The sequence below is a fragment of the Tachypleus tridentatus genome, chromosome 13 (genome assembly GCF_004210375.1).
Source record: "Tachypleus tridentatus isolate NWPU-2018 chromosome 13, ASM421037v1, whole genome shotgun sequence".
In the NCBI taxonomy this organism is placed as follows: Eukaryota; Metazoa; Arthropoda; class Merostomata; order Xiphosura; family Limulidae; genus Tachypleus; species Tachypleus tridentatus.
Window position 1 is genome coordinate 40,204,375 of NC_134837.1, and position 25,873 is coordinate 40,230,247.

At 29.9% G+C, this 25,873-nt stretch overlaps 1 protein-coding gene across 8 annotated transcripts in view; it reads left to right on the top strand.

Annotated features, from left to right (window-relative positions):
• LOC143239044 (phospholipid-transporting ATPase ID-like) overlaps positions 1-25,873 on the top strand; it is a 118,107-nt gene that overhangs the window by 79,857 nt on the left and 12,377 nt on the right. For all 8 annotated transcript variants that reach the window (XM_076479821.1, XM_076479820.1, XM_076479825.1 and 5 more), the window contains 12 exons: positions 6,408-6,521; positions 8,055-8,153; positions 8,614-8,748; positions 9,163-9,233; positions 9,652-9,734; positions 13,181-13,428; positions 14,073-14,287; positions 15,126-15,381; positions 18,126-18,288; positions 19,765-19,844; positions 23,164-23,265; positions 25,536-25,655. In XM_076479821.1, coding sequence (XP_076335936.1) covers positions 6,408-6,521; positions 8,055-8,153; positions 8,614-8,748; positions 9,163-9,233; positions 9,652-9,734; positions 13,181-13,428; positions 14,073-14,287; positions 15,126-15,381; positions 18,126-18,288; positions 19,765-19,844; positions 23,164-23,265; positions 25,536-25,655 — 1,686 coding nt within the window. The remainder of the gene's footprint in view (positions 1-6,407; positions 6,522-8,054; positions 8,154-8,613; positions 8,749-9,162; positions 9,234-9,651; positions 9,735-13,180; positions 13,429-14,072; positions 14,288-15,125; positions 15,382-18,125; positions 18,289-19,764; positions 19,845-23,163; positions 23,266-25,535; positions 25,656-25,873) is intronic.

Genomic DNA, 25,873 nt, shown 5'->3' on the forward strand with positions numbered 1-25,873 from the left:
AATTAGGGACGGTTAGCATAGATAGTCCTCGTGTAATTCGTGATGACTAGAAACCCACTTGAAGTAAAAATGTATTCTAAAGACGATTGGTATGGGTGTTATAACTTTAATTAAAATACAGAACAATTTCTCGACCTTTTCAGGTCACATTCAGGTGGTTAACAATCCCAGATTAGATTTGCCAGAAATTAAAAAAACAACAAACCATTATTGTTGCTTTCAATACATAGTTACGTTACCTGGCGAATGTAGACGCACTACTCGTTGTCTTAGAGCAGATATCAAAAATCTCTTTTTACTTTGAACATTTTAATGTGGAATTGAGAACTTATCCTTTGAATGAAAAGAAACTCTCCATACCCATATATGTCATTGCTTTCTTAGAAGTTATAGAACAATCTGTCAAACCTCTGGTCACTGCGGGACTCGAATCACGGTTTTAACGTTGTATGTCAGTTAATTTACCACCGACCTGGTGATGATAAAGATTATACCTGCAGTAAATGGCACCAGCAGTATTTTCAGTGTAAGGTCTGCATATCATGACCCACTCGCAACAGCTGGTAGATAAACGTATGAATAGAACTGCAGACAACAGGTTATGTATTGTTCGATCCAAAGCGTGTAATACATAGCTGTATATCAACAAGCAGAAGCCACACCGAATATTTTATATGCCCTAACTTAGTAACTTTTTTCCACTAGAAGTCATAACTCTGGGGTCTAGAAATCACTCTATTGTTATTATTCATGATGTAATAAGATGGCGCCACAACCATCTGAATAGAAAGTAGTTTTCTACAAACTAGTTTGAACTAATCGAACCTCAACCGAACAGCTACATACACATTAAAATAGGATTGTTGTCATTAACTTAGCGGAAAGAACTCGAATAACTGTACGGAGATTGGCAAGGATTATAAATATCTTACTTTGATGGCTTAACATCTAGGCATCCATTTTTGAGAAATATTCATAATAGGGGGTTCTCGAAATTGTTATGTTTCTAGAATAAAATAAACCAAAATGAAGAGTAACAAATAATTTTATTTCTTTATGTTGAAGTTCATATGTCATGCAGTGTTGTAGCCTACAAAATGTATAGTTCTTCTCGTAATTCATGGCATGAGCACGTTTTACTGACGTCACAACACTGAAGTTGCATCTTTAAGCATTTCTTATGTGATGTCATTTTAGTGTCTACTGACTGACAAGTAACGCACTACTGTATAGTGATATGAGCAATTAAAACAGGTAACTCCAAACAGCATTCGGTCCTCTTTCTGGGAAATGTAATCTGTACAGGCATGTTTAGCTATTGTGTTGATTGAGCTTTACACTGACTTATGAGACAGGGTTTTATCAACTGTTTTGGACTTAAAGGTTTATTCTGTCACATCGGTAGCATTCTGCTCGGCTATTGCAGATTTAGTCAACGAATGACTTTATTCCACTTGATTTAGGCATATTAATCAATAATTAATTGACACCCACACTTGTTCCTTGGCAAGAGAAGTAATAGATGATGGAAAAGGTGATAAGACAACCTTAGTTTTAGATGGCACTTACGTATACATGTATTATATTAAAAAAACAAGTGATATTAAATATGCATTCCAACGAAGGAATTACACCTTCAATAAGCAATAGCTGCTTAGAAAGTCAATAAGTCAATAATAATAATAGTATCTATAGATGGATACATAGTATTCGTTATGAGACTGTACGCTATTGTGGGATGAATAATGATGTTCCACAACAGTTCGTTATATGCTGTAAAAGGATGTTAAAAGACATCCAGAGTTGGCTGTAAACAGATGGTGTTTCTGTTGTAAATGGCTGTTTTAAAAATACGCTCGAGATTGTGCGTATTTATACAAAAGAGCAATCTCTTTCCTCAAGATTAGTTACCGAAGTGCATTCGGTGGTCGAGGCAGTCAGTGGGCCAGATAAAGTAATAGAAGTTATTGTAATGGTATTAACTAACGGACAGATTCCTTTCATAAGTGAATACATCTGAATTGTTAATGCCATTTCGTCCCAGTTAGTCTTGTATGTAGTGCAGATGGTAATTCTTCTGTACTAAAATGCATGCTTCAGTTGATGAAACTGTGTAACAAATGGTGTGACGTTGTAGAATTTCAAGGACTAGCTCGTAAAAGGCTTTGTGGATAAAGATAAAAGCCCACGATACAGCTTTAGACTTTTCAAAACTTATTGAAGATAACATTTGTTCCAATTTTCGATGTTTGCTAGATTAAAGAAACAGATTTTATGCTTGTGAACGTAATTTTTAAGATGGTGTGATCCTTCTGTTGATAAATAAGACAATACTCTGTTACGCGCGAAAATTCAGTCAAGAATTGTATCTAACAAAGGGTATTCCTTAAGGACAAGGTATCTTTTGTCAATTTTATTGTATCGCTTCAGCATGGTACTGTCAACGAAGACCTGGGACAAGAGTTGTGGGTTGTGCCATCTGTTATGTGGTTTTTTGGACATTCCCGTCATAAGAGAACATAATTCTTGCAGGTATGCATGATGTATCAGATGTTGTAGATGACATCTCTAAACACTTTGTGATCGAGTACATTAATGGAACTTGTGTAGCCCTCATAGATTCCACACCGACTTCAAAGAATTATTTCTGTAAAGGTAAAGTACTATTACGACAGTTTTTACTCGTATTATGTTTATTTTCTGGGCAAGTTCAGGTAAAATTATAGAAAACCAATTGTAAGCACTTTACCAATTTATACTGCCTAGTCGTTTTAAACCTTTGTTTTGTAGTAGTGAAAACGACCTTACATTAAACATGTTTATTACATACGTATTGTCGTATTATAGCCCAGTATTGTGATTCATGCAGTTTTGCATTATCAGTGAAGGAAGCTGATCATATAAATAGTGTCGGAAATTGGTATTTTCGTTTTGCCTGACCACTAACTTTGTTACTTAAACCTGTGGGCCTTGCAGGATCGTACCGGACCAAATAATTTAATATTGCACTTGGACTTCATTGGCACCGGTGATGGTAATCTCCAAGGCTGTCCTTTTGAACTCCATCTAGTACTGTCCTGTTAATCATTGAAGCTATACCTCTCTCAGCCATTTTTTTAATTTTCTTAATCATTTTAACTTTTTTTCTTCTTTTCTCTTTGTATATATTTAGGGCCCGGCATGGCCAAGCGTGTTAAGGCGTGCGACTCGTAATCTGAGGGTCGCGGGTTCGCATCCCGGTCGCGCTAAACATGCTCGCCCTTTCAGCCGTGGGGGCTTTATAATGTTCGGTCAATCCCACTATTCGTTGGTAAAAGAGTAGCCCAAGAGTTGGCGGTGGGTGGTGATGACTAGCTGCCTTCCCTCTAGTCTTACACTGCTAAATTAAGGACAGATAGCCCTTGAGTAGCTTTGTGCGAAATTCCATAAAACAAACAAACAAAACAAGTATTATTAACATTTGGCAAGTATTGCCACATACCGGATCTAACTCGCATGCAGCCAATTTGTCACGTGTCGCCATTTCCTCACATAAAGCACTCTGTAACAAAACCTTAAAACGAAAGTTAGAGAAAAGAAATCCGTAAATGAAAACAAACAAACAAAAAGAATTAAATTTCATAAAATCTAACATATAATTTTACGTACGTCAGACCTCATAGTGCCCTACATATAATTTCACGTTCACTTCCTTATAACGAATTAGGAAAAATAACCGGACTCCAGAACAAATTATTGGATATTTTAACGACTCTCTAAACTTTTACCCGAAGGTCTAGTGTAATTTAAAGCTTTGCATAAATAGGAGAATAACCGTTTATATTTTAACATATAAACCTCATCGTTACGTGCAAGTGATAATAATAGTGTTATTCGGTACGTGTATTTTACTAAATAACTGCACATTTTTTGAAATCAGCCTTCGTAAAACGACTCGTTTCAAGCAACTAATTTCTCTAATATTCAGTTGCTGCTTGGATTAAATGCACACAAGTAACGTTGCTGCGGCGCATGATTAGTTGATGCTCTTTGTAACCCGGTGATTAGCTGTGACTAACACATTAAGTTAATCAGAAGTTTCATTCTGTTGAATAATGAAATTAAATCAAGGTAACGTGTTGAAGTTTCGCCACCATAGAGAAATCTCTTACAGTGCGCGTGTGTGTGATTGTGTGATATCTAACCAGTCTTGTTATTTTTGAGAAAAATTCTTCACGTGATGTTGAGATAGAACATTCCAAACATCACTTTATATATTTTTCTCGTGTACTGAAATTCAATTATTACAATGAGTTCAGTAATACTATTTAGCAATTGTAATCGAACAGAAGATTTGTTTTCATATAAAAAGGAGTGCAAGGTGATAGGTTGTTTAGCATTGTCTTCTCTCCCTTCCATTGACACAGCGGTGTGTCTGTAAACTTGTAACATTAGAAATTCTATACCCGTGGTGGGCAGAGCACAGTTAACCATCGTGTAGCTTTGTGTTTAACCACAAATAAACAGATTGTTTAGCCATGATTCTTTTTTCATAGCAAATAATATTTTTCTTCTCTAAATTCACCCCTAATAAATTGGTTCTATCATATTAAAAAGAAAAATTGTTTTATCTTCGACTTTTTTTTTTTTTTTTAAATGAAATACAATAATTTTGATCGAGAGTAATTTTGGGTAAAACTAAGCTTTACACAAGGGCTCAACCTGCTTTTGATGCAGAAATATATTTTAAAATCAATGTTGGTTAATTTTTTAGGAAAAACATTATTCAATAAAACACTCTCTAATGTTCAGTAATTAAGGACAAAGTGTAACGTTTTTACATAACAGGAAGTCCCACCTTTTATAGTGAAGAATTGACTTAATGTTTTTTCAGTGTAAACTTCAACATTATATTCACAGGTAAGAATCTTTAAGTGAACAGGTAGAACTTCTTTCCATTTCAGGGAGTAAATGTACATACACATTTATTATGTACGTATTCAAACTCTTTACTAATACAGGAAAACTATGCACCTGATATCTTATTCACATCTCAAAAGTGGTACTTAGACCATGCCATTTTTTTATTTTTTAGGGTGCTATATTAAAGTATTTTATATTTAAAAGGTTAATATAGGGAAAACTAGAGACAGTTTAAAACCATTAAAAATAACATGTGCTCTGTTTACAAAAACTTTAACAGCAATCATCATAAATTAAATTGTTATTTTAGTGTAGTATGCACATAAAAACTGTTAGATTACAAGGAATGAAGGTTTGTCACAGTAAAAGTACAACCAGATGAATGTTAACATTGTAAACATAATATGAATATATTATATTAGCAATTTCTAACAAGTGGACTTCTTTTCAGCTTATGAAAATGGACTTGCATGCTGAAATTGCTAGGTTTTTATGAGGTTTCAATTGAGATTTAGATTATGTTCTACTTTTTATTCACTGTCACTGAGATCACCATATAAAAATTATCCTTGAAGCACAATATAGTATTAAATTAATTTTAATTAGTTTGTTACAGAGAAATCATTTTATGTTGTTTATGTTGGCTGATTCTGTATGATCACATCAGTTGATGTATACATACACACATTCTATTTAGTAGTAATCCAGACCAAACTGAATCATTAAAAAAAACAAAAGAAGACTATTGAAATGTACATGCTAAATATAAGTTGGTCACAAGAAAATAAAATTGGTCTAGTTTGGGGCTGCAAGATGTGGGATTCAGCCATGATATTCTACTGAACTTGCCCTGTGTAGGCATTACAACTGTGAAAGTCAGTTCTATTACTAAGTTGAGAGTACTTACATAGGTGATGGTGCTGCTGACTGAACACAACACATATGCACACTCCGGTCAGCAGCTCAGCTTCTGAGCTTTTACATGTAGAAGTCTTTGACTGGGTATTTTAACCCAGGTGTTGTGTTATATACCATTGAATGTGAATACAATTACTTACATAACTTTGTTACATTTAAAACTTAGAGCTAAATACTGGACAGTAATGTAGAAAAATTAGTGTAGGGCTAACTGTAATTTTGTTATTATGTAAGTAACTGGAAATCACTGCTGTTCTTACTATATACATAAATAAAATTTTTTTAATGTTTCTTATTATACTTATGTAACTTTTTTGTTTGATATTCATAACTAATTTTCAAATTTTAGATTTAGTCTTATAATTTAAAATGTATACAAGGGGTAAGATGTTTTTCAAAGACATAGAACATTGTGATTTAAATTTCTAAATTTTAGTATTTTGAGTTTGTACTATGTATATGAAATGTTTAAAACTTTTCTTACTTTTTCAGTTTGTAAGCTAATCTGTTTGGCCATATCTGTGACTCTTAGAAACTATATTAAAACATACAAATAAAAATTTTAAAATGTATTTTCATTCCTCTAGAACAATTATATCAAGACCTCTAAATACACCATCCTGACATTTCTACCAAGGAATTTATTTGAACAGTTTCAACGATTAGCTAATTTCTACTTCTTATGCTTACTGATATTGCAGGTAAGTTGTTTTATGTTTTGGCTGTTTCTAACACTCACCAACAGATCGTGTTTAAAAAAGTAAAATTTAATTTATTGCTATTTGTGAATAATAGAGTTCTAAAAGATTTGAGGTGGTCTTAGTTTTGATTTCCATTTCAATTCAGTATATCTCAGATTATTCTTATAACAATCCTAGAAGTGCATATCTGCCACTTGATATTTAAAAAAAAGTTCAATATTATATGAAAAAGAGAATTTAAGCTAAGCTTTACTATATAATGGTTATTTGTTTAATTTTTGTATTAAGTCTAAAGAAACACTGCTGAATAGAATGAACTTGTTTCTACAGGGTGTTCAGAAAGTTACTGTGCAGTTTTGTAATCATACTTTAGTCACTCTATTTCAAGCCAGCAACTGATAGTGGTGTTTAGAAACAAAATAAGAAGGATCCAGGCCTGTATTAATGCCAATGGGGGTCACTTTCAACATTGCTTATAATTGTCATTCATATTTACCTCCTGTATTCTATATTGAAACATGTCAGTTAATAAATATATAAGTGCACAGTGACTTTCCAAATACCCTGTATATTACTTGTATTTATTGTGAGTCCATTTTATTTCTTTCATGTATATTTGTTGAGTGATATAGTTGACATTTACATTAGTTTGAAGTTCATGCATGGTGGTGGTAATTTTATATATTAAATTGCTAGAAATATTAATGTTTTTATATGATGTAACTCAATTGTTTCTACAAATGGCTGTCATTGGGTGTGTATGGCAGCAGAGTAAAGCTGATTGATTGAATTCTCATTCTTCAATTAAATAAAATGCTTTTAGAATTTGGGGGTGGTTTAATTGAAGAGTTATTGAAACATTTTTTGAAAAATAAAATAAAACTTCTTTATTTGCAGAAATTACAACTTATAAAGTAATGAACATTCACACAACAGTGCTTGAATAATAAGCTGGAATTTCACCTATTCTGTAGTATTCAACACAAGTAAACTTCAGAAAACACTCACACTCATCAACTAACTGTTAGATTTATTTTATTTATTAATAAATGATATTCAGCCTTTCTTGTTCAATAACTTTGACATTTGGAAAATGAAATTTATGTGAATAACCTGACAAAATTCATCATCTGATTTTTACAAATGTGTGACATGTAAGTAGGAAAATAAAAATTATAAGGTGATTGTGATACATATCAACATAATACTTGTATTCTTTTTACATTTTAACTGTTGGATGAAAAGCAGCATCAATTGTGTTTCAGTCAAGCCTAAAACATTTTCATGAATATCAATGAAATACTATATGTTAAAAATATTGAGTAACAGGTAATTTTTCATAATAAATTGGTTTTATTCATTTTACGTATGCAGCTTTATCTTTCAGGCCTGTAATATATATTTAAATATAGATAAGTTATTTAATTTTTTTAATAGTACAATATTTATAAAGATTATTGTAAGAATATATGCATTTGAAGAAAAATACATTGTTTTTGTAAATATTGAAATAAAACTTTTTCTCTTTTACAGTTAATTCCTCAAATATCTTCTTTAACACCAGTTACCACTGCAGTACCTTTAGCTGTTGTGCTTGCTATTACTGCACTTAAGGATGCTATTGATGATATTGTGAGCATTCTTTTGATAAATACTATTTTTTTTTTTTACTCTCTTAACAATTATTAAGTGATTTATTTATTTTTTTTATCTGGCAGGTGGTGTTCTCATCTGAATATAGACATTGGTATAGACAAGATGATATCTGAAACTTAGTTTATTTATGTTTATTCTTTGTAAGACATTTTTTACTTCCTAATATGAAAAGGTTTAAAGATTCTATTAAGATACTCTCTAATTGTTTTACACTGCTTATAATATTTTAAAATAAACTATCTCAAGGAATTTGAAAGACAAGTTTTATACTCTGTGAAAAATTTGACAAAAATTAACAGAACAGGATATGTTTTCCGACTTCTTCTGTTTACTGTAACCAAATTACAAAAGTCATTCAAGAAATATATAACTACTTTATATTTGTTACAGAAAATTATTAGTAGCAAAATAAATTTAATGAATCTTTCATTTTTAGCAACGACTTCGTAGTGACAATCAAGTAAATAATCGAAGTTCTCAGGTGCTACGCAATGGGAAACTTGTAGATGAACGATGGCACAAAGTACAAGTTGGAGACATAATAAGAATGGAGAATGATCAGTTTGTAGCAGTATGTATAAAAATATATTATCTTCTAAAATCTACTCTTAGTCCAAATATTTAGTTGCTAAACATTTATGTTTGATATTTTGAATGAGGCAATTTTTATATATAAATATCTTATGTAGACTAAGTAACTGCTTAAAGCTATTTCAGTAAAGTGAGAGAGATTTGATTCTTTTCTAAAATATTTACTTGGATGAAAAATATTTATTATTCCTTTTTCAGATTTTTGAAATAAATAATACTTAACAAATGAAGATTTAATAATTGTTATTGTATTGCCAAAGCAGCTTCTCAAAGATATGTTTATTATTATTGGTGTTACTCTTTACTGTTTTTTCGTATTTTCACATAAATGTTTATTAATTTTTAAATTTATTTCTCTGAATTGCACGATTCTTAGAACATACATTTTTTTCAGGCTGATTTATTGCTGTTATCCACTAGTGAACCCAATGGACTTTGTTACATAGAAACTGCAGAACTTGATGGGTAAGGTACTGCTTTACCATTTTCAATAAATACTTTTCTTCATTCAGCTTATAACTTCAACATAATGAATTTTGAAAAAACAATTGAAGATATTGTGTTTTTTAAATTTATTATCTATATAAAAATTTTGTTTTTTCAACTACAAATTTTGTAGAATTTATATTTCATAAAAGAAAGTAATATTATAATTTTTACAGCAAATTAAAGAGAAATCTGTTTAGTTTAATTATATTCATCTTAATATAATTCACCAAAATTTATTACATAAAAGTTTTGTACTTTTTATTTTTTATCGTCAAAAGTATGAGTAATTGGTTTTGTTACTTTGTTATAAGAATTGAATGGTCATATATTGTTAGTTATAATTGGAATACTTCTCTCTCAATGTATTTTCAATTGTGATAATTTTTATCTTTAGAGAAACAAACTTGAAATGTAGACAAGCTCTACCAGAGACTGCTGAATTAATGGAAGACAACGTAAAGATAGGAGAGTTTTATGGTATTAATAAGTATAACTAGCATATTTATTTAAAATTTAAATGATGCAGTTGCTTAAAAATCTTTCTTGAAATTTATAAAACAAATTGTAAGTGAAATATATTGTGAGATTTTTTTGTTTCTAATTACTTTAGGATGTAATTTTGAATTTGATGTAAAACAAAATGCAAAGAAAACATTTCTTAGACGAGCTATTAAATGTGTCACAAGTGTTTAAAAGATACATTATAAAAGATAATGTACATATAATGTACCACAAGTAGCTATTTGTAATATCTATTTGTTTTAAATTGATGACTTACTTACCTTTTTAGTTAACAATTAATGGCTAAATGTTTGCTATACAAAATAATATACAAAATAATAATAATTGTTTTTCAAGGATTGATAAAAATCTAATAAAATGTAATATTTGAGTTTCTTATTTAAAGATAAACCAGTAAGTAAATAATTTATTTTTAATTCTCTGCTTTTTATTAACAATAATAAGCCTCAGTTATAATTGTTGGGTTTTAATTACCCTTGTACCAGATATATATTTATACATACACACTAAGGTACATGAAAATTTTATACAAAATGTGAAGTCAGTATTGGATAGTTCTCCCCAAATTTGGTTCAGATCCAAATCTGGTTCCAGATTCTAGATCACTCTGAGGCATTTTATATAATAGAGGGATAGGGTATTATTGTAGTTTTGCATTTGTTGACTTGCATTTAAAATTTGATTGAACTACTATTGTATGAATTTGTCAATAAGTTCAGAATCAAATTGTACATTATAAATAAAACTTTAATATTATTTATGAGTCATTTTTTTTTAATTTCAAAATAAATGTTAAAAGAACACAAATGTAGAATTTTAGTGAGTCGCATGGTATATTGAATACTGCACTGTTTAAAATTAGATGTTTGTGATATCAAAATATTATGTCTAGAATATAAAATGAGAACCTCACGTCTTTTTATTTTACTGAGATATGACGTATGTACTGGATTAAACACAGTGGGCCCATTCACGTCTTTCCATTTTTGGAAACAGTCCCTTATATATACTTTCTACAATATATGACATGTGAACAACCAATCAATGGCCCAAGAGTGTTTTTTTCCTGTCTGTTTTAATATTTGAAAGTGCTAAAACATTATTTCAGTCCAAGATTTCAGTGAGGTAAATCTTGTCTTTAGTCTGCTCGAAGTTTCATATTTTTTAAACTTTAAATACATCTTAGTGAGTAAGCTTAATAAATTATAATGGAATTCTATGGTATCAGTATAGTTATTTATGATTTTTGGTTGTTCAATTGTATGATGAAACCTTAATAAACTATTTTGTTTGATGTCCTCCATGTGCAAAATTTTAAAATGCTTAGCAACCTTTGTCCAACAGTCAAGTACAAAGGTAATAGCGAGAAGAGATAATTGTTTGTTTTACTTTTTATTTGTTGTTCTAAAAGAAAAAAGTTTAATACTTTATTTCTAAATACTAATAATTTATATATATAGGTTAGGTTAGTGTAAGTAATTGAAATGTGGCTGTGTATTACAAAATACCAATCCACAAAAATACAGCCAAGACAGGGAAGACTATAGGTCAGATTTGTATTACTTAATATATGACCTGAGTGCACTTGCACCATGTAAATGTAATTTATGTTATGTTAGCTAGGCATTAGTGGAAGGTCAGTATGATAAAAAGTAATAATTATATATGAAAATATATAGTATTATGAAACTCAAGCCACTTAGATTGAACATTTGTGTTTTTGTGTTATAGTATGACGTCATTCTAGCATGAAAAAGCATAATTTATATTTATTTCCTTTTTTTTTGTGATGGTTGTGAGGTTGGTTAAGTGACAGATCCTACATAGTTTTAGTATAGATAATAACACAAAATATAGTCTTACTGAAAATAAGTGTTTGAAATGTATTTAGGAGGTTCTAGAGATTACTCAGTATTTGATTTTTGGGATGAAGAATAGTTTTTTAATCATAACGTGAAATCACTTTGCACTCAGACTGGTAATGAAATACCTTATTTTCATAAACAAATCTTTAGTAAAAATATTTCATTAAAAAATCATATTTTATTTTGTACACAAAGTACTTGTGTAATCTTTACTAAAGATCTCTTCATGTTATAATGATAACCTGGGTACTTTTAAAAGGTCCCAGTTTACCCCTGAAGAAGAAAGGTCCACTTTTAAAAAATAGTCTGGATGTAGGGTTTTTATCATTTTATATTAAGACTTATTTAACCTACACATTTTTCTGACATCATTTTTTATGTTATGTTGTTCTCATGTCCCCAGAATGCACATTTTTTAAAGAAACATTGTTTCCTGGTCATTAGAATACCAATCATTTAAGTTACAATGTTCCCAACTCAATAGAGTATGTATTCATGTTAAAGTGTTTTCAGCTTGGTCATCAGAATGCTTTTTATTAAAGAGACATTTAACAATTGAGTTTCAATTTTGTTACTGCATGCTACATATACTAATCCATACTGTTGTTGTTACTGTATGCCACATATAGTGATCCACACTGTTGTTGTTACTGCAATGCCACATATAGTGATCCATACTGCTGTTGTTACTGCAATGCCACATATAGTGATCCATACTGCTGTTGTTAGTGATCCATACTGCTGTTGTTGTTACTGCAATGCCACATATAGTGATCCATACTGTTGTTGTTACTGCAATGCCACATATAGTGATCCATACTGCACACATATAGTGATCCATAATGTTGTTGTTGTTACTGCAATGCCACATATAGTGATCCATACTGCTGTTGTTACTGCAATGCCACATATGCCACATATAGTGATCCATACTGTTGTTGTTACTGCAATGCCACATATAGTGATCCATGCTGCTGTTGTTACTGCATGCCACATATAGTGATCCATACTGTTGTTGTTACTGCAATGCCACATATAGTGATCCATACTGCTGTTGTTACTGCAATGCCACATATAGTGATCCATACTGCTGTTGTTACTGCAATGCCACATATAGTGATCCATACTGTTGTTGTTACTGCATGCCACATATAGTGATCCATACTGTTGTTGTTACTGCATGCCACATATAGTGATCCATACTGTTGTTGCTCTGTTATTCATTACAATCCTGATCAGTTTTCCTCATATGTATGAGAAAAAGTGTGAGTCAACTATTTTAGTAGCTTCTAATAAAGTTTTAAGTAAAGAAACCTTTTTAAGTAGGAATGTATGAAAATGTATTTTTATTTACTTGTTTATTTGAGTTTACTTTTTAAAAAACACAACAAAAAACATCCTTATGTATTTTATTTGAGAATTATTCTATATTCTAAGCATTTTACTTCCATGACTGTTTGAAGAAAATGAAAAAGATAACATTTTTTTTATCTGTTTCATTTCATGTACAGAAAGCTTTCACTGATTTTTTTTCAGGTGAAATTACTTGTGAGCCCCCCAACAATAATCTGAATAAATTTGAAGGAACTCTTAAATGGAACAGTAAAAGCTATGCCATTGACAATGATAAAATGTTGCTTAGGGGCTGTATTCTACGGAATACTCAGTGGTGCTATGGAATGGTGATATTTGCAGGTTGTGACACAAAGCTAATGCAGAACAGTGGAAAAACCATCTTCAAGCGCACAAGTCTGGACCGTTTGTTAAATGTTTTAATAATTGGGGTGTGTATTTGACCATTCTATGTTGGTAAATACCTAAAAGTATTTAAAGTAAAAAAGTATGAAAACTTAAGTTTAAAAATTATGTTTTATTTTTATCAGTCTAAAGATATTTTTAAACTTTACTTTGAATGTAGAAAAGTAAAGTTAATCTTACTGCTGAAATGTACTTTTCACATTTTAAACAAAAAATTGTACAAAGATTTTTGTACCTTGATGATGAGAAACCCACTTGAAATAAAAATGTATCTTGGAACAACTAGTTTTAGTATTAACACTTTTATTGATGAGCAGAGAACAATGTTTCGACCTTCTTAGGTCATTTTCAGATTAACCTGGAAATATTGTTCTCTGCTTATGAATAAAAGTGTTAATATCCATATGAGCCTTTCTGAGATAAAAAAAATTTTGTGTCCATCTTTAAAAGCACTTTTAAACTTCATTAATCAAAGATTTAAAAATCTTCCAAATGAAAGATCCATTTTCAAGTGTTAAGAATAGTGTTTCATGAATCACTTTATATCCAAACATATATGTAGAAATCTTAAATAATTTTGACAGTTTTTATATCTTACTAAAAAAAAAAACAATTATACCCTGCACTTGAGTACAAGTTTGGTTTTATTTACTGCTATATTTTTTTATAGATTGTTTTCTTCCTGTTCAGCATGTGTCTGTTCTGTACTATAGCATGTGGAGTGTGGGAGACCATTACAGGACAATACTTCAGGATTTACCTTCCATGGGCCTCTCACATTCCTGAGGACAACACCACAAGTGGGGCTACTGTTATAGCTCTTCTCATTTTTTTTTCTTATGCAATAGTGTTGAATACTGTTGTACCTATTTCTTTGTATGTGAGGTAAGGAGATAGCAAAACTTCAGTTTAATGTATAGTATTTTGACTGTAGAAGAACCACTTTCAATGATGTATTTCTGCTTTAAGCTGCATTTGTACTACTCTTGTTAGATTTAATAAACTCTGTACATAAATAAATGGTTTTACCACAATTGATGTTGATGATTTTAATTCAAAAGGAAAAATCAGTCATTAAAATCTTTTTTTTCAAAATGTTTGTAACAATAATAAGTAAAAATATTCGTATGACTTTGTTTTTAACATACTTGCACATAGTAATATTTGAAATTATATCAGATTATTTAAATACTTGATAATTCATAAACATGTTAAAATTCATTTCATTTCCATGTAACCCTCTTAAAATTATGCAATTATAATATTATCAAATTATTATGTAATTTTCATATGATATCAATTAACAATTAAGAAGAGCTTGTTATAATAAGTATCTACTTATTGTAGAATTCTTGATTCATACACTAATCTAACAACTTGAGCCTTGTGTTTGTCTGCTTCATCAGTTATAACATAGTTCATGTAATTTTTAGTGTACCTTGTTCTGCAGTGGTTTCCAAATTTGTGCAGTTGCCTTGTACATATTTTTGACATGCCATTGCTTTAAGTTTTTGAAGTGTTTAATAATATGAGTGCTTTTCTTTTGATATTCTGTTATACATGTTTTTTACACTTAGCTGTTTTTTACAATCTGAATAACATTGTATAGGACATAAAGTAATCATTTTTGAATACTAGTTGACAGTTTAGTTTTAATGTAATTTTATTTTGGCATCACTACTGAAGTACAAGGTCGGTTTAATACACTTCATCTTCCTTGTAGTGTGGAAGTTATTCGTTTTGCACACAGTTTATGGATTAACTGGGATCAAAACATGTATTATGAAGTACGGGACACTCCAGCTCAAGCACGGACCACAACTTTAAACGAGGAACTTGGTCAGATTGAATATGTTTTCTCAGATAAGACAGGGACCCTCACGCAGAATATTATGGAATTCAAAAAATGTAGTATTAATGGTCAGATTTATGGTGAAATACTTGACCCTGTAACAAAAGAACCACTGGAAATCACAGAAGTAAGTTTTAATTTTGCTTCAGAGAAATTAGAATACAGTATTATGTGATGTAATTTAATATACTTGTATCCAGTACGTGAAACTTAAGGTAAATTAAAAATAAAATGAAATTTCAATATAAAATTTTACTTATTCATAATAGTTGAAGGCCTAGCATGGCCAAGTGGTTAAGGCACTCGACTCATAATCCGAGGGTCATGGGTTCGAATTCCCATCACACTAAACATGCTCGCCCTTTCAGCCATGGAAGCATTATATTCATTGGTAAAAGAGTAGCCCAAGAGTTGGTGGTGAGTGCTGATGACTAGCTGCCTTCCCTTTAGTCTTACACTGCTAAATTAGGGACAGCTAGCACATATAGCCCTTGTGTAGCTTTGCACAAAATTAAAAAACCAAGCATAATAGTTGAAATAATTTTTCCATACACACAATACATTTTTGGCATGCCTTGTGAAATGAATGCATTTACACATAGCTTTTTTCAGTAAAAGCAGTTAAATATGCTCATTATTTATTTTTTAAATTAATATTTTCAATCCCAATAGTGTAATAAGTTATGAATGTTGTCTGAACAAAAACCATATGAACAGTTTCGTTATAGAGAAATGAATTATAACATTTTTGTGAATCTGAACTTTGTTGATGCTTTAGATTTTATTACATATAAAGTTATGGATGAACTGTTTAGTTGAAAAGATGTATCAAGTGAGTTTACATATAAATAAATTATGATCCCAATAAAACTTGAAATGTAAAGCTGGCAAGAGTATATAAAACAATGCACATGTTGTGATTATTCATCTGTTGGAACCTTTGTTATTAACTGAGTGACTGACTATTCAGTACAATGTAAAAGTATTAGGACAAGAAAATATTTTATCATTTATTACATTTTCTGTGGCTATTTTTTCTATGCCATTATAAGATGTAAATTTCATCATTGATTACTGTTGACAATTGAATGAGTCAGGGTGAAAATACTTATTTTGTTTAGAATCCCCACATACTTCTGCAAAGGGCATGTTATGAGGGTTTTGCTAGAATGAACATACTGATCAAATTTAAGGTCTGAAATAACTATCATGGTATCCCATGCAGTGTCTTAACTATATAGAAAGAAACTAGCATATTATACAGGTATACGTGAGAAGAAATCGATTTAATAATGTTCCATAAATCTTGATAAAAACAGTTTATAATATTATGTATTAAATTTTGTTGTCATGCTATGACCCCAAAAATGTAGAGAATTATTGGTAAAGCAGAGAGTTCACATAAAAGTTTTACATGATGCTGTTTGGCTTCTCCAACAAATTGTTGCAGACTTGAATTGCTCCTCAAACATTGTCAAGTACACCCTAGATTGTGAGACCAAAACATGTAGATTTGAAAATAGGAAAGGAAGAGGCAGAACACCTAAACTCAGTGATACTGATATTAAGTATCCATGTTTATGCAGCCATCAAGACAGAAGGAATACTGCCACTTACCTCAAGCATGAGATAGATGACAGTGTTTAAAATGACAGAAGTGTCCAGGTCTGTAGTATCAAGAACACTAAATGAGAATATAATATTTTGTTGTGTATCAGTTAAAAATCTTTTACTTCAATCTACAAATATTGTCAAGAGACTGAAGTATGTTAAAAAGTACAAAAATGGGCTGTTAATAATTGGAAAAGGATGTTGTGGATGGATGGATTGGATTAGTCTAAGTTTGAAATATCTAGTTCAAAGTATAGGTTGTACATCCAGCAGAAGAAAGGTAAAAAATAATGAAGCATGAAAAAGATATTGTGATGGTTTAAAGATGTTTTCTTGCTGAGGCAACAGAAAATACTTGCAAAATAGATGGAATAATAGACCATCAGATACTGATCCATCATGGTACAACCAGTGGTTTGCATGTTATCGATAAAGGATTTCTACTACCAAGAAGATAATGACCCCAAACACTCATCCAACTTGTGCAGAAATTAGTTAGCTAAAGATGGAAGCTGCTGGAGTCATTCAAATGAGATAGTGGTTCCCATAGAGCCTACATTTCAACTGAATTGAGCAGGTCTGGGATTTGATAGACTAAAAACTTGACAAATCAAAAGTTACTTCCAAAGAAACTTTAAGGAGTGTATTAGAGTGTATTAAATATACTGCAATAAAGCTTGAAAGATTGTCTACAGTAATTACAGCAAAAAGGGAACACAAATATTAAATGTCTGCTGAACTCAAAGACTTCCACTGAGTTTCTGTTTTACTAAATACCTTTAAGTAAATCTAGTGTTGAAACTCATCTATCATTCACCATAATTACAGACATTGGTTTGAAGTTATACATTTCAAAATGCATTATTTGAATTATGATTCACATATAAATGATTGATTTTCCTGTTTTGGTAGGTTACATATACCTATAAAACACGCATACATTTGAGACATTTAAATTTAGTGTGTAGGTATGCTATTTTAATACTGTACACTTAGTTTACTTTATTAAGCAATTAGTACTGATAGTATACTTTAATGAATGATGAATAACATTTATTGTAATTGTTTTTATTTAAGAATTAACTCAAGTAACAGTTTCAGTAGAATAATTGTGATGTGCTAAAAACACTTAGGTTCAAGAAGTTTTGATAAAACTGAAATAAAAACAATTATAACCCAAGGGACCTTTCGAAAGTGCTTGGGTTATAAGGGTTTGTATTTCAGTAGAATAATTGTTATGCTCTGTTATTTCTACCTTAGGATATGAAACCCATTGACTTCTCTGGTAATCCTCTATATGAACCAAAGTTTAAATTTTATGATCAAACCCTGCTTGATGATTTGAAGAGAGGAAAAAAGGATGTATGTGAATTCTTTACTCTCTTAGCTGTTTGTCATACAGTGATGTCTGATTACAGGGAAGGTAAGTGTAATGTGTCTTTATGTTAGCAGTCTTTATTTCCTAATGTGTATTATCTGAATGTAAAGGATCTAATGTTATCAGGTTTCATTTGTTAGTGGTATCTGAGTATAGGATGAAAGATTATTGTAGTTTTATGATGAGAGTCCTTTTATTTCCTAATATATAATGTCTGAGTATGAAGGACCTAGTGTTAACAGACTTGATTTCATACACTGATATCTGAGTAAAGAGAAGAATTTAATGATAGTCACCTTTATTTCTTTATATTTGACCATTTTTTACAGTGGTGAATAAGGAAAGTGAGTCTGAGGTCTCTGTGTTGTCAGTGATTATTTGCTACTATGAGATTAAAGAAGATGAATGTGAGGTGTCTTGTGTTGTCAGTCTATTTTATCCTTTAATATCATAATATAAAGAATAACTGCAAAGTAATTATATGTAGTCAGCTGTTATTTCTTACTATGATTTTTTGATTTGAAAGGCATGCCAGTTTGAACCATATATTCATTATGATTATCTTTTATATAAAGATATTGTATCACAACTAATTTTAGACTGTTGCAGAACAGATAGTTGCTTTATATAACTCTTAAGTATTAGCTGCATAACAAAAACACCCTTAATTCATGCTATAAATAGCTCTCAAATATTATCTATTTAACGGAAAGACAGTTTAGGCAACAGATTTATAAAATTGTGTTTATTCTTGCACATTATGCCACATGTTACTTTTTATTATTACATAATGTTTATTTAATTAGTTTAAGCCCTGACAGTACTGTTACATATCAAATTTATTGTATAGAAAATAGAATTATATTAATTTGCTGCTGCTGGCATGTTTATTGTCAGCCAAATTTAAGTTTTCATGTTTTCTTGCCCCAGATAAGTATTATGTTGCAGTATAGGATTTAAAAAAACATTTTTTGTAAGAGAAGTTGATTTTTTAATCTATTTATCTATTGTTTTTTACTTTATGAAACAATGATATTTGATTTTAGAAAGTATTGTTATTAGACTATTTCATATATTAAATGGAAAAAATAATACTCTGATGACACTGTTTGACGGTTGTAATAAGGAAAATAGTATTGTTCATGCACGTGTTAGTATGTTTTTGGTATTAAATAATGTTTTGTGACTAAGAAACTCATTTGTGTAAAATTAATTAATCACATTATAAAAAAAACTACAGAAATAAATTTGTACCATAACAATTGCTCTGTAGTAGCAAAATATGAGAGAAGTATATAATACTTTTTTTATGCTTTATGTAGGTACAGTGAATTCTGTGTGTTTTTGTATTACTACTCCCTATAAAAACATCCCTCTCAAAAATGAAAAAAACAAAAAGCATACCATTTTCCTGTTATTTATATTCAAAATCTTTTCAGTGTTTTTATTTACTAATAAGTTATTCATGCTCAAATTCATTGTGAAGCATATGTGGTTTTATTAACTGTAAACATTTTCTAGGTCGACTAGAATATCAAGCCCAATCTCCAGATGAAGAAGCCCTTACTTCTGCTGCTAGAAATTTTGGTTTTGTATTTAAAGTAAGTGAAAATGAAATATTTTAAGGCTTTTGTGATATGTATTCATAATTTGAAACTAGCAGTTTTGGTTTGTTAAATATTTATACAGTATTAGGTTGTTAACATGTTAGTTTTGTTTGAGTTGATTATTTCTTAATTATGTTATATCTGATTATAGAGTCATAACTGGGGACCTCAGGCAAACAAAAATTAGCTTAAGGCTAGGTTTCTTTACTTTTTGTCTTTGTGTATTTGTTAATGAAAATATCTTGAATATTTTGTATACAAATGCTACAAATTAGCAGATAAAAATATTTCATTTGCTCATTCAAATGTTTCAACAAAAACATATTTCATAGTTTTTAAAATTAAATCAGTGAAGTATTTCAGGTTAAAGTTCTTTACATATATATATTAATGAAGATAAACAACAAAGAATATATTTTTAAAATTGGAGGAAAAAAAATGTAACCAAACATGATTTTAGCTTCTTTTAAAAGTGCAAGTTCTACATTTTGCTGAACGACAGAATAATTGGTCTTTGTGAATGCAAGTTAGCAGCATGGAGTGTAAACTGTAGCAATCTTTGAAGCAGCATTTTTTGTTAAAACATTGACCTTCAGTAAAGCAAAAAGTTTGAGAATATAAAATTATTGTCTAGACATTGTTTCATAGATTCAATTTGCACAACCACACCCTCGAGTATTTTGAAGAATACCCCTACAAACAATCATAACTGCAAATTACAAGAAAACAAAATTTCTGACCAGGGAACTTTTCACCCTGATATGCTAAGTGAACATTTTAGTTTCTTGTAATATTTCTCATTTTCAGTTTACCCTCTTTTAAAAAGTTTTATACAGACAAATGTGTATTGTTTTTTCCTTTTTCAACTATAATGCATATATAATCATGTGTATGTTTGTACCTATCTGTTTGTATATATACGTATATATGTATATCTTTATATGTATTGGTTGTAATATTTTATGTTTTAATATGAAGAAATAGTAACAGTTGGCAAGTAACGTTAAATACATGTGGGAATATATCGAAACTGTTTCATAATTCCGTGCATTGAGGTAAAATCAAAATATCATTATGCACTTTTGTGTACATGATATGTAGTAATACAAATCTGAATATCTAATCATAAAATGGGACATTTGGGATATTGTAACTTTAATAAAAAGAACCAAGATTTTAGAAATAAAATTGGTTTGTCACTTTTGTCGTTTCCAGAAGAAATAAGTTAATCAAGAAAATAAAAATCTTTATATTCTCTTACAAAAATTTAATATTGAGATTGATTTAAAATTTTTATAATTGCCTGGTTGATAACAGTATTCACCAGGTCTGACATGGCCAGGTGGTTACAGTGCTCAACTCATAATATGAGGGTCGTGGGTTTGAATTCCCGTCACGCCAAATGTGTTCTCCCTTTTAGCTGTGTGGGTGTTATAATGTTATAGTCAATCCCACTTTTCATTGATAAAAGAGTAGTTCAAAAGTTGGCAGGGGGTGATGATGACTACCTGTCTTCCCTTTAGTTTTACACCACAAAATTAGGGACAGCTAGCGCAGATAACCCTCGTGCAGCTTTGCGCAAAATTAAAAAACAAACAGTATCTACTTTCTCTGAAAAATACCACAAACTGGAATTATTTTTTTCTTTTTCCATATCTTGTATATTTTATTTTAATCATTAAAAGTGTCTTACTACTAAGTACTACTGGGGTTAACTCTTTAATTCAGTAGGTGCATAATAGGTCTTGGGTTTGAATGCAGCCAACCAAATAGTACAACATTTGGATTCCCATTTAAAAGCCAGCAACCAAACAGTGATCATTCCTTGACCTTGAGATACAGGTTAAAGTAGAAAGAAAGAATCTTATAGTTTTAATTGCTAAAATGTATCTTACTAACCATTGCTAGTGGGTTAACTGTTCATTTTGGTTAGTAAAGCACTTGCCTGATGTGCAAGAAATCACTAACTGGAATTTGTACTGAAAAAATAATAAAACTTAGGTTTTTCTCCATATTAACTATATAAATTATATTTTATTGTAACTCTTTATATCTTAATTTGAAATTTCAAGACATTTGTTTGTTCCATCAGTAAATTGTAATTTCATTTATTATTTATAACTGTTTTCAACTGTGATAAAAAAAAACAAACTACATTTAATATATCAAAATATGCTAATTAGTCTCATTGATTTTATCAAATTGTTCTTGTATTTAAAAATCAATACTTTTTGTTATAGTATAGTATTTTTAAGTGCTACAAATATATTTTTGATATTTTTATGCTTTTAAACTTTGTTATGTGTGTGCAACAGCAATAGTTTATACTAACAACTTATACAGTGCAATGTCAAATAATTGTATTTCATTGCTAACTAAATTTTCTTTACTTTTAGTAACATTGAAAGTTTTCATGTATTTTTGCATATTAGTGGAAAGTTTTTTTTTTAATCTAACAAAATTCTTTTATAAACAAATGCCTGAAGAATGTATAATTAGTGTAGGGTTAAAAGTCATAGACAGTGCACAAGTGCATTTACAGACTAAATAGAAGGATCACATACATAGTCTCCATTGAATGTTATACTTTAAAAGGAATTGATTTACTGTTTAACAAAATCAGCTTCCTTGTAGTGAAGACAATATGAAGTCTGTATTGTCCAGTTTATTGTTACATTATTTAAGGACACTGCTGATGGCAATGTTAACTAACCAGATAATTTTTACTTAATGGAAAGCCCTGATACTGAAAATTTTAAACAGTTTTCCTTTTTTACCAAAAGCTATTGTTTTAGTAGAAGGTTGTTGGTCATTAAAATTTGAATGTGTTAAAATTCAAATGTTTTTGGTGTGAGTCAGATATTTATAAACATTTTTAATCTCTCACTAGAAAATATTACTTGTATAATACAGGATTCCTTTTTTTTTTTATTTCATAAGGTAAAATAATGCCAAAAACAAATATCTTAGTGTTGTTTGATATTTACTGGAAAAATTAAAGAAATGTGCAACTTAAACTTTTTTGTATAAGTAGAGTTTTTACCTGTGTATCATTTGAAACCTTATGATAAGTATGATAAGATAAACATTAAAATCAAGTGGAGTACTCATGGTTTATTTCAAATTCCTAAGTTTTTTTTATTTAAAGAAGTTTAAGGGACTTTGAAGAAAAGTTAATATTATCAACATAAAGGTAAACTCAAATATAAAATTACTTCATTAAAAAAAATATGAGGTCTTTTAAACTTTGCATCTAATATCTGGCTAACAAAGAAAAAAAAATCATTCATTTCTATGACATTCATGTATGTAGAATCGTACACCAAAAACCATTACCATTGAAGTGATGGGAAAGGAACTAGTATATGAATTACTGGGGATTCTGGATTTCAACAATGTTCGGAAACGCATGTCTGTAAGTTGAAACGTGCTTGCATTGGATTATATTATTGTGTTATTTTTAATAGGAGATACTAATATATAATACATTACAGAAAAAAAAAGGCATATAAAGACAGCACAGTAGTAGATAATTGCATTGAAAAATATCAGGGAATATTTTTCCCATTATAAAAGTAATTAATTACACAGTGTTTTGGATTCAGTGTTCTTTTTCAGATGGACAAAACTAGGGAAAAATAACCCATTAGATTTATTCCATTGTACACATTCTATATATAGAAAGCATTTTGAATTGATTAAAAAAAACCACATGAAAGGCCAGACTGGCTTTCATTGTTATATGATTGACACGGTGATTTGCTTGTTCAAAGTCATTTTAGTATAACATACTCAACCATATAAATTGATCAATAAAAGCTTGTTGATGCTGATCGTATTACCCTGAAGACTCATTACTTATTAAAATACTGGCTTTAATTCTTGAGATGGGCACCATACATACAGGCTATAGTATAGCTTTGTGCTTTGATCATAAATGCTTTGTAAATAAATGTATAGTACTAATGAAATAAAAAGCCATAACTACTCTTTTTAACTTTACTATAAAACATGTCTTTGTGAAGAAGAAACATTTCTGTACCATTTTTTATAAATTGTGTGTATATATGTGCATGTTTTTGTGTATCAAGTACAAATATTTATCAACTGAAAATGGAAGCATGGTAGTCTATCAGAAATGTTATTTACAAAAACCCTTTTGTAATTGAAAACATAATTTTAAAAGAGTTGAATATTTGTGTATTTTTGACAATATTCTCAATTTATTCATATGTATCTGCTTATGCACATGAATACCAGTGAACATGTACTACAAAATATTTTTAAAATAAAAAGACAATGACTCATTTAAACTTCTGTTAATGTATGAATTATAATTATGAAGTGTAATAGCATTTACATATCCTTTCTAATGAGGAATACTATAGTTTATTTAATATGGTACTTAACTAGCTACACATTAAGTCTCCATATTGTTTACTGTTTCCATATTATAAATTATTATCTGCATGTAGAATATTAGAAAAGTTACTCAATTAGCTTGGCAGGTATAAAATTATGTTCAGATTTTTAGCAACATTAAATAAGGAACAATCGCAACTTCATCTTGTGCCCCCCCTCGAAATGTTTTTTTGTGCAAACCGATATAATCAAACAATTTTCCTCAACCCACAACAGTGAGACACAGCAGTCTGGATGGTGCAAACTTCAAGTTCTATGTTAAAATAAAAAAAATATTTGCTTGTATATGTCTGTTTGAGTTTCGTTTATCATTTATTTCATAAATGGTTTTTATTTCCCTTGAATTATCATTTCCAGATATGTGTCCTGCAAAAATAGTAAGTTGATTTCATGCAAATAAGAAGTAATTTACAGCAAGTGTTGTTAGTTCTAAAGAGAAAGTGCCAATGGCAATTGGAGAGCAACCAGAAGCAGGATAGTTATAACAGTATTTTAATTATATATGCAAGTACAGAATATTTGCTCATATGGTAAAATAAAAGTGTAGGTTGATTGGAAAACCTTAAGGATTATTAGTTTGAGACACTTTTGATTTTCAGTATAAATGCAGAACATGACATCTAATGAGAACATTCATGATTAAATATTAAGAGCTGTAAGAATTGGTAAATTCAGCCAGTCCATGACCTCTCCACATTTTCATGGCATGCATGGTTACAACTTATGTATTAACATTTGTTTCTTTAATTCAGTACATTACTTTGGGTATATGCAGTAGTTGTAGTTAAAATGGCTCAAAATTCAATCTCATAACATTAAATTTTCAAAACTTTTCTGGGGGTGCATGTCCCCAGACCACTCTATAAATGGCAGAAGCCTTTTCACTCCAAAATTGCTTCCTATTGCAATGATTTTTATTTTAATTATGTGTAGTTGTTTTGACATTTAACTAATTTAATACATTTGTGGTGTATTTTGTTCATGTATAATCTTACTTGTGCAGCTCTGAAGACCTGCCTAACAGTATGAGGACATCAACATTTCCATAAGTACTATCAAACTATATACTTCAATAGCTATAATTGTTAAGTGTTATCATTTTTAAATACGCTTTTATTTTCACGTGGTATGTATTTTTAATGTAACTAGTGCACTGTTATGTGGTATATAAAAAAAGGTCAAATTTTTTGTTTATATAACCACACATACTCTCCATAAGTTTTCAATAGATTTGATTCATTTCTCCTTTCTTCCTAATATTAGGTAATACTCAGAAAAGATGGCCAATTGAAGCTTTACTGTAAAGGTGCTGATTCTGTGATATTTGAACGTCTTAACCCAGACTTGTTTAAAATTAAAGAAAAAACAGTAGAACACCTTAATGTAAGTACTTTCATTTATGTGTTTTAATAATTTGAATAAATATTTTCGTATTGTAATATTAATAATACAGTTGCAGTAACTGTTAGGACAACAGTGTTCTTGCTGCATTTTACATGTTTTCATGTCCATATTTTGATATAAACTGAAATCATTTAAATGTGTATAAATGTTGGTCAAAAACCATCAAAACATTTTTAAACAACTTTTCTGTCATAATA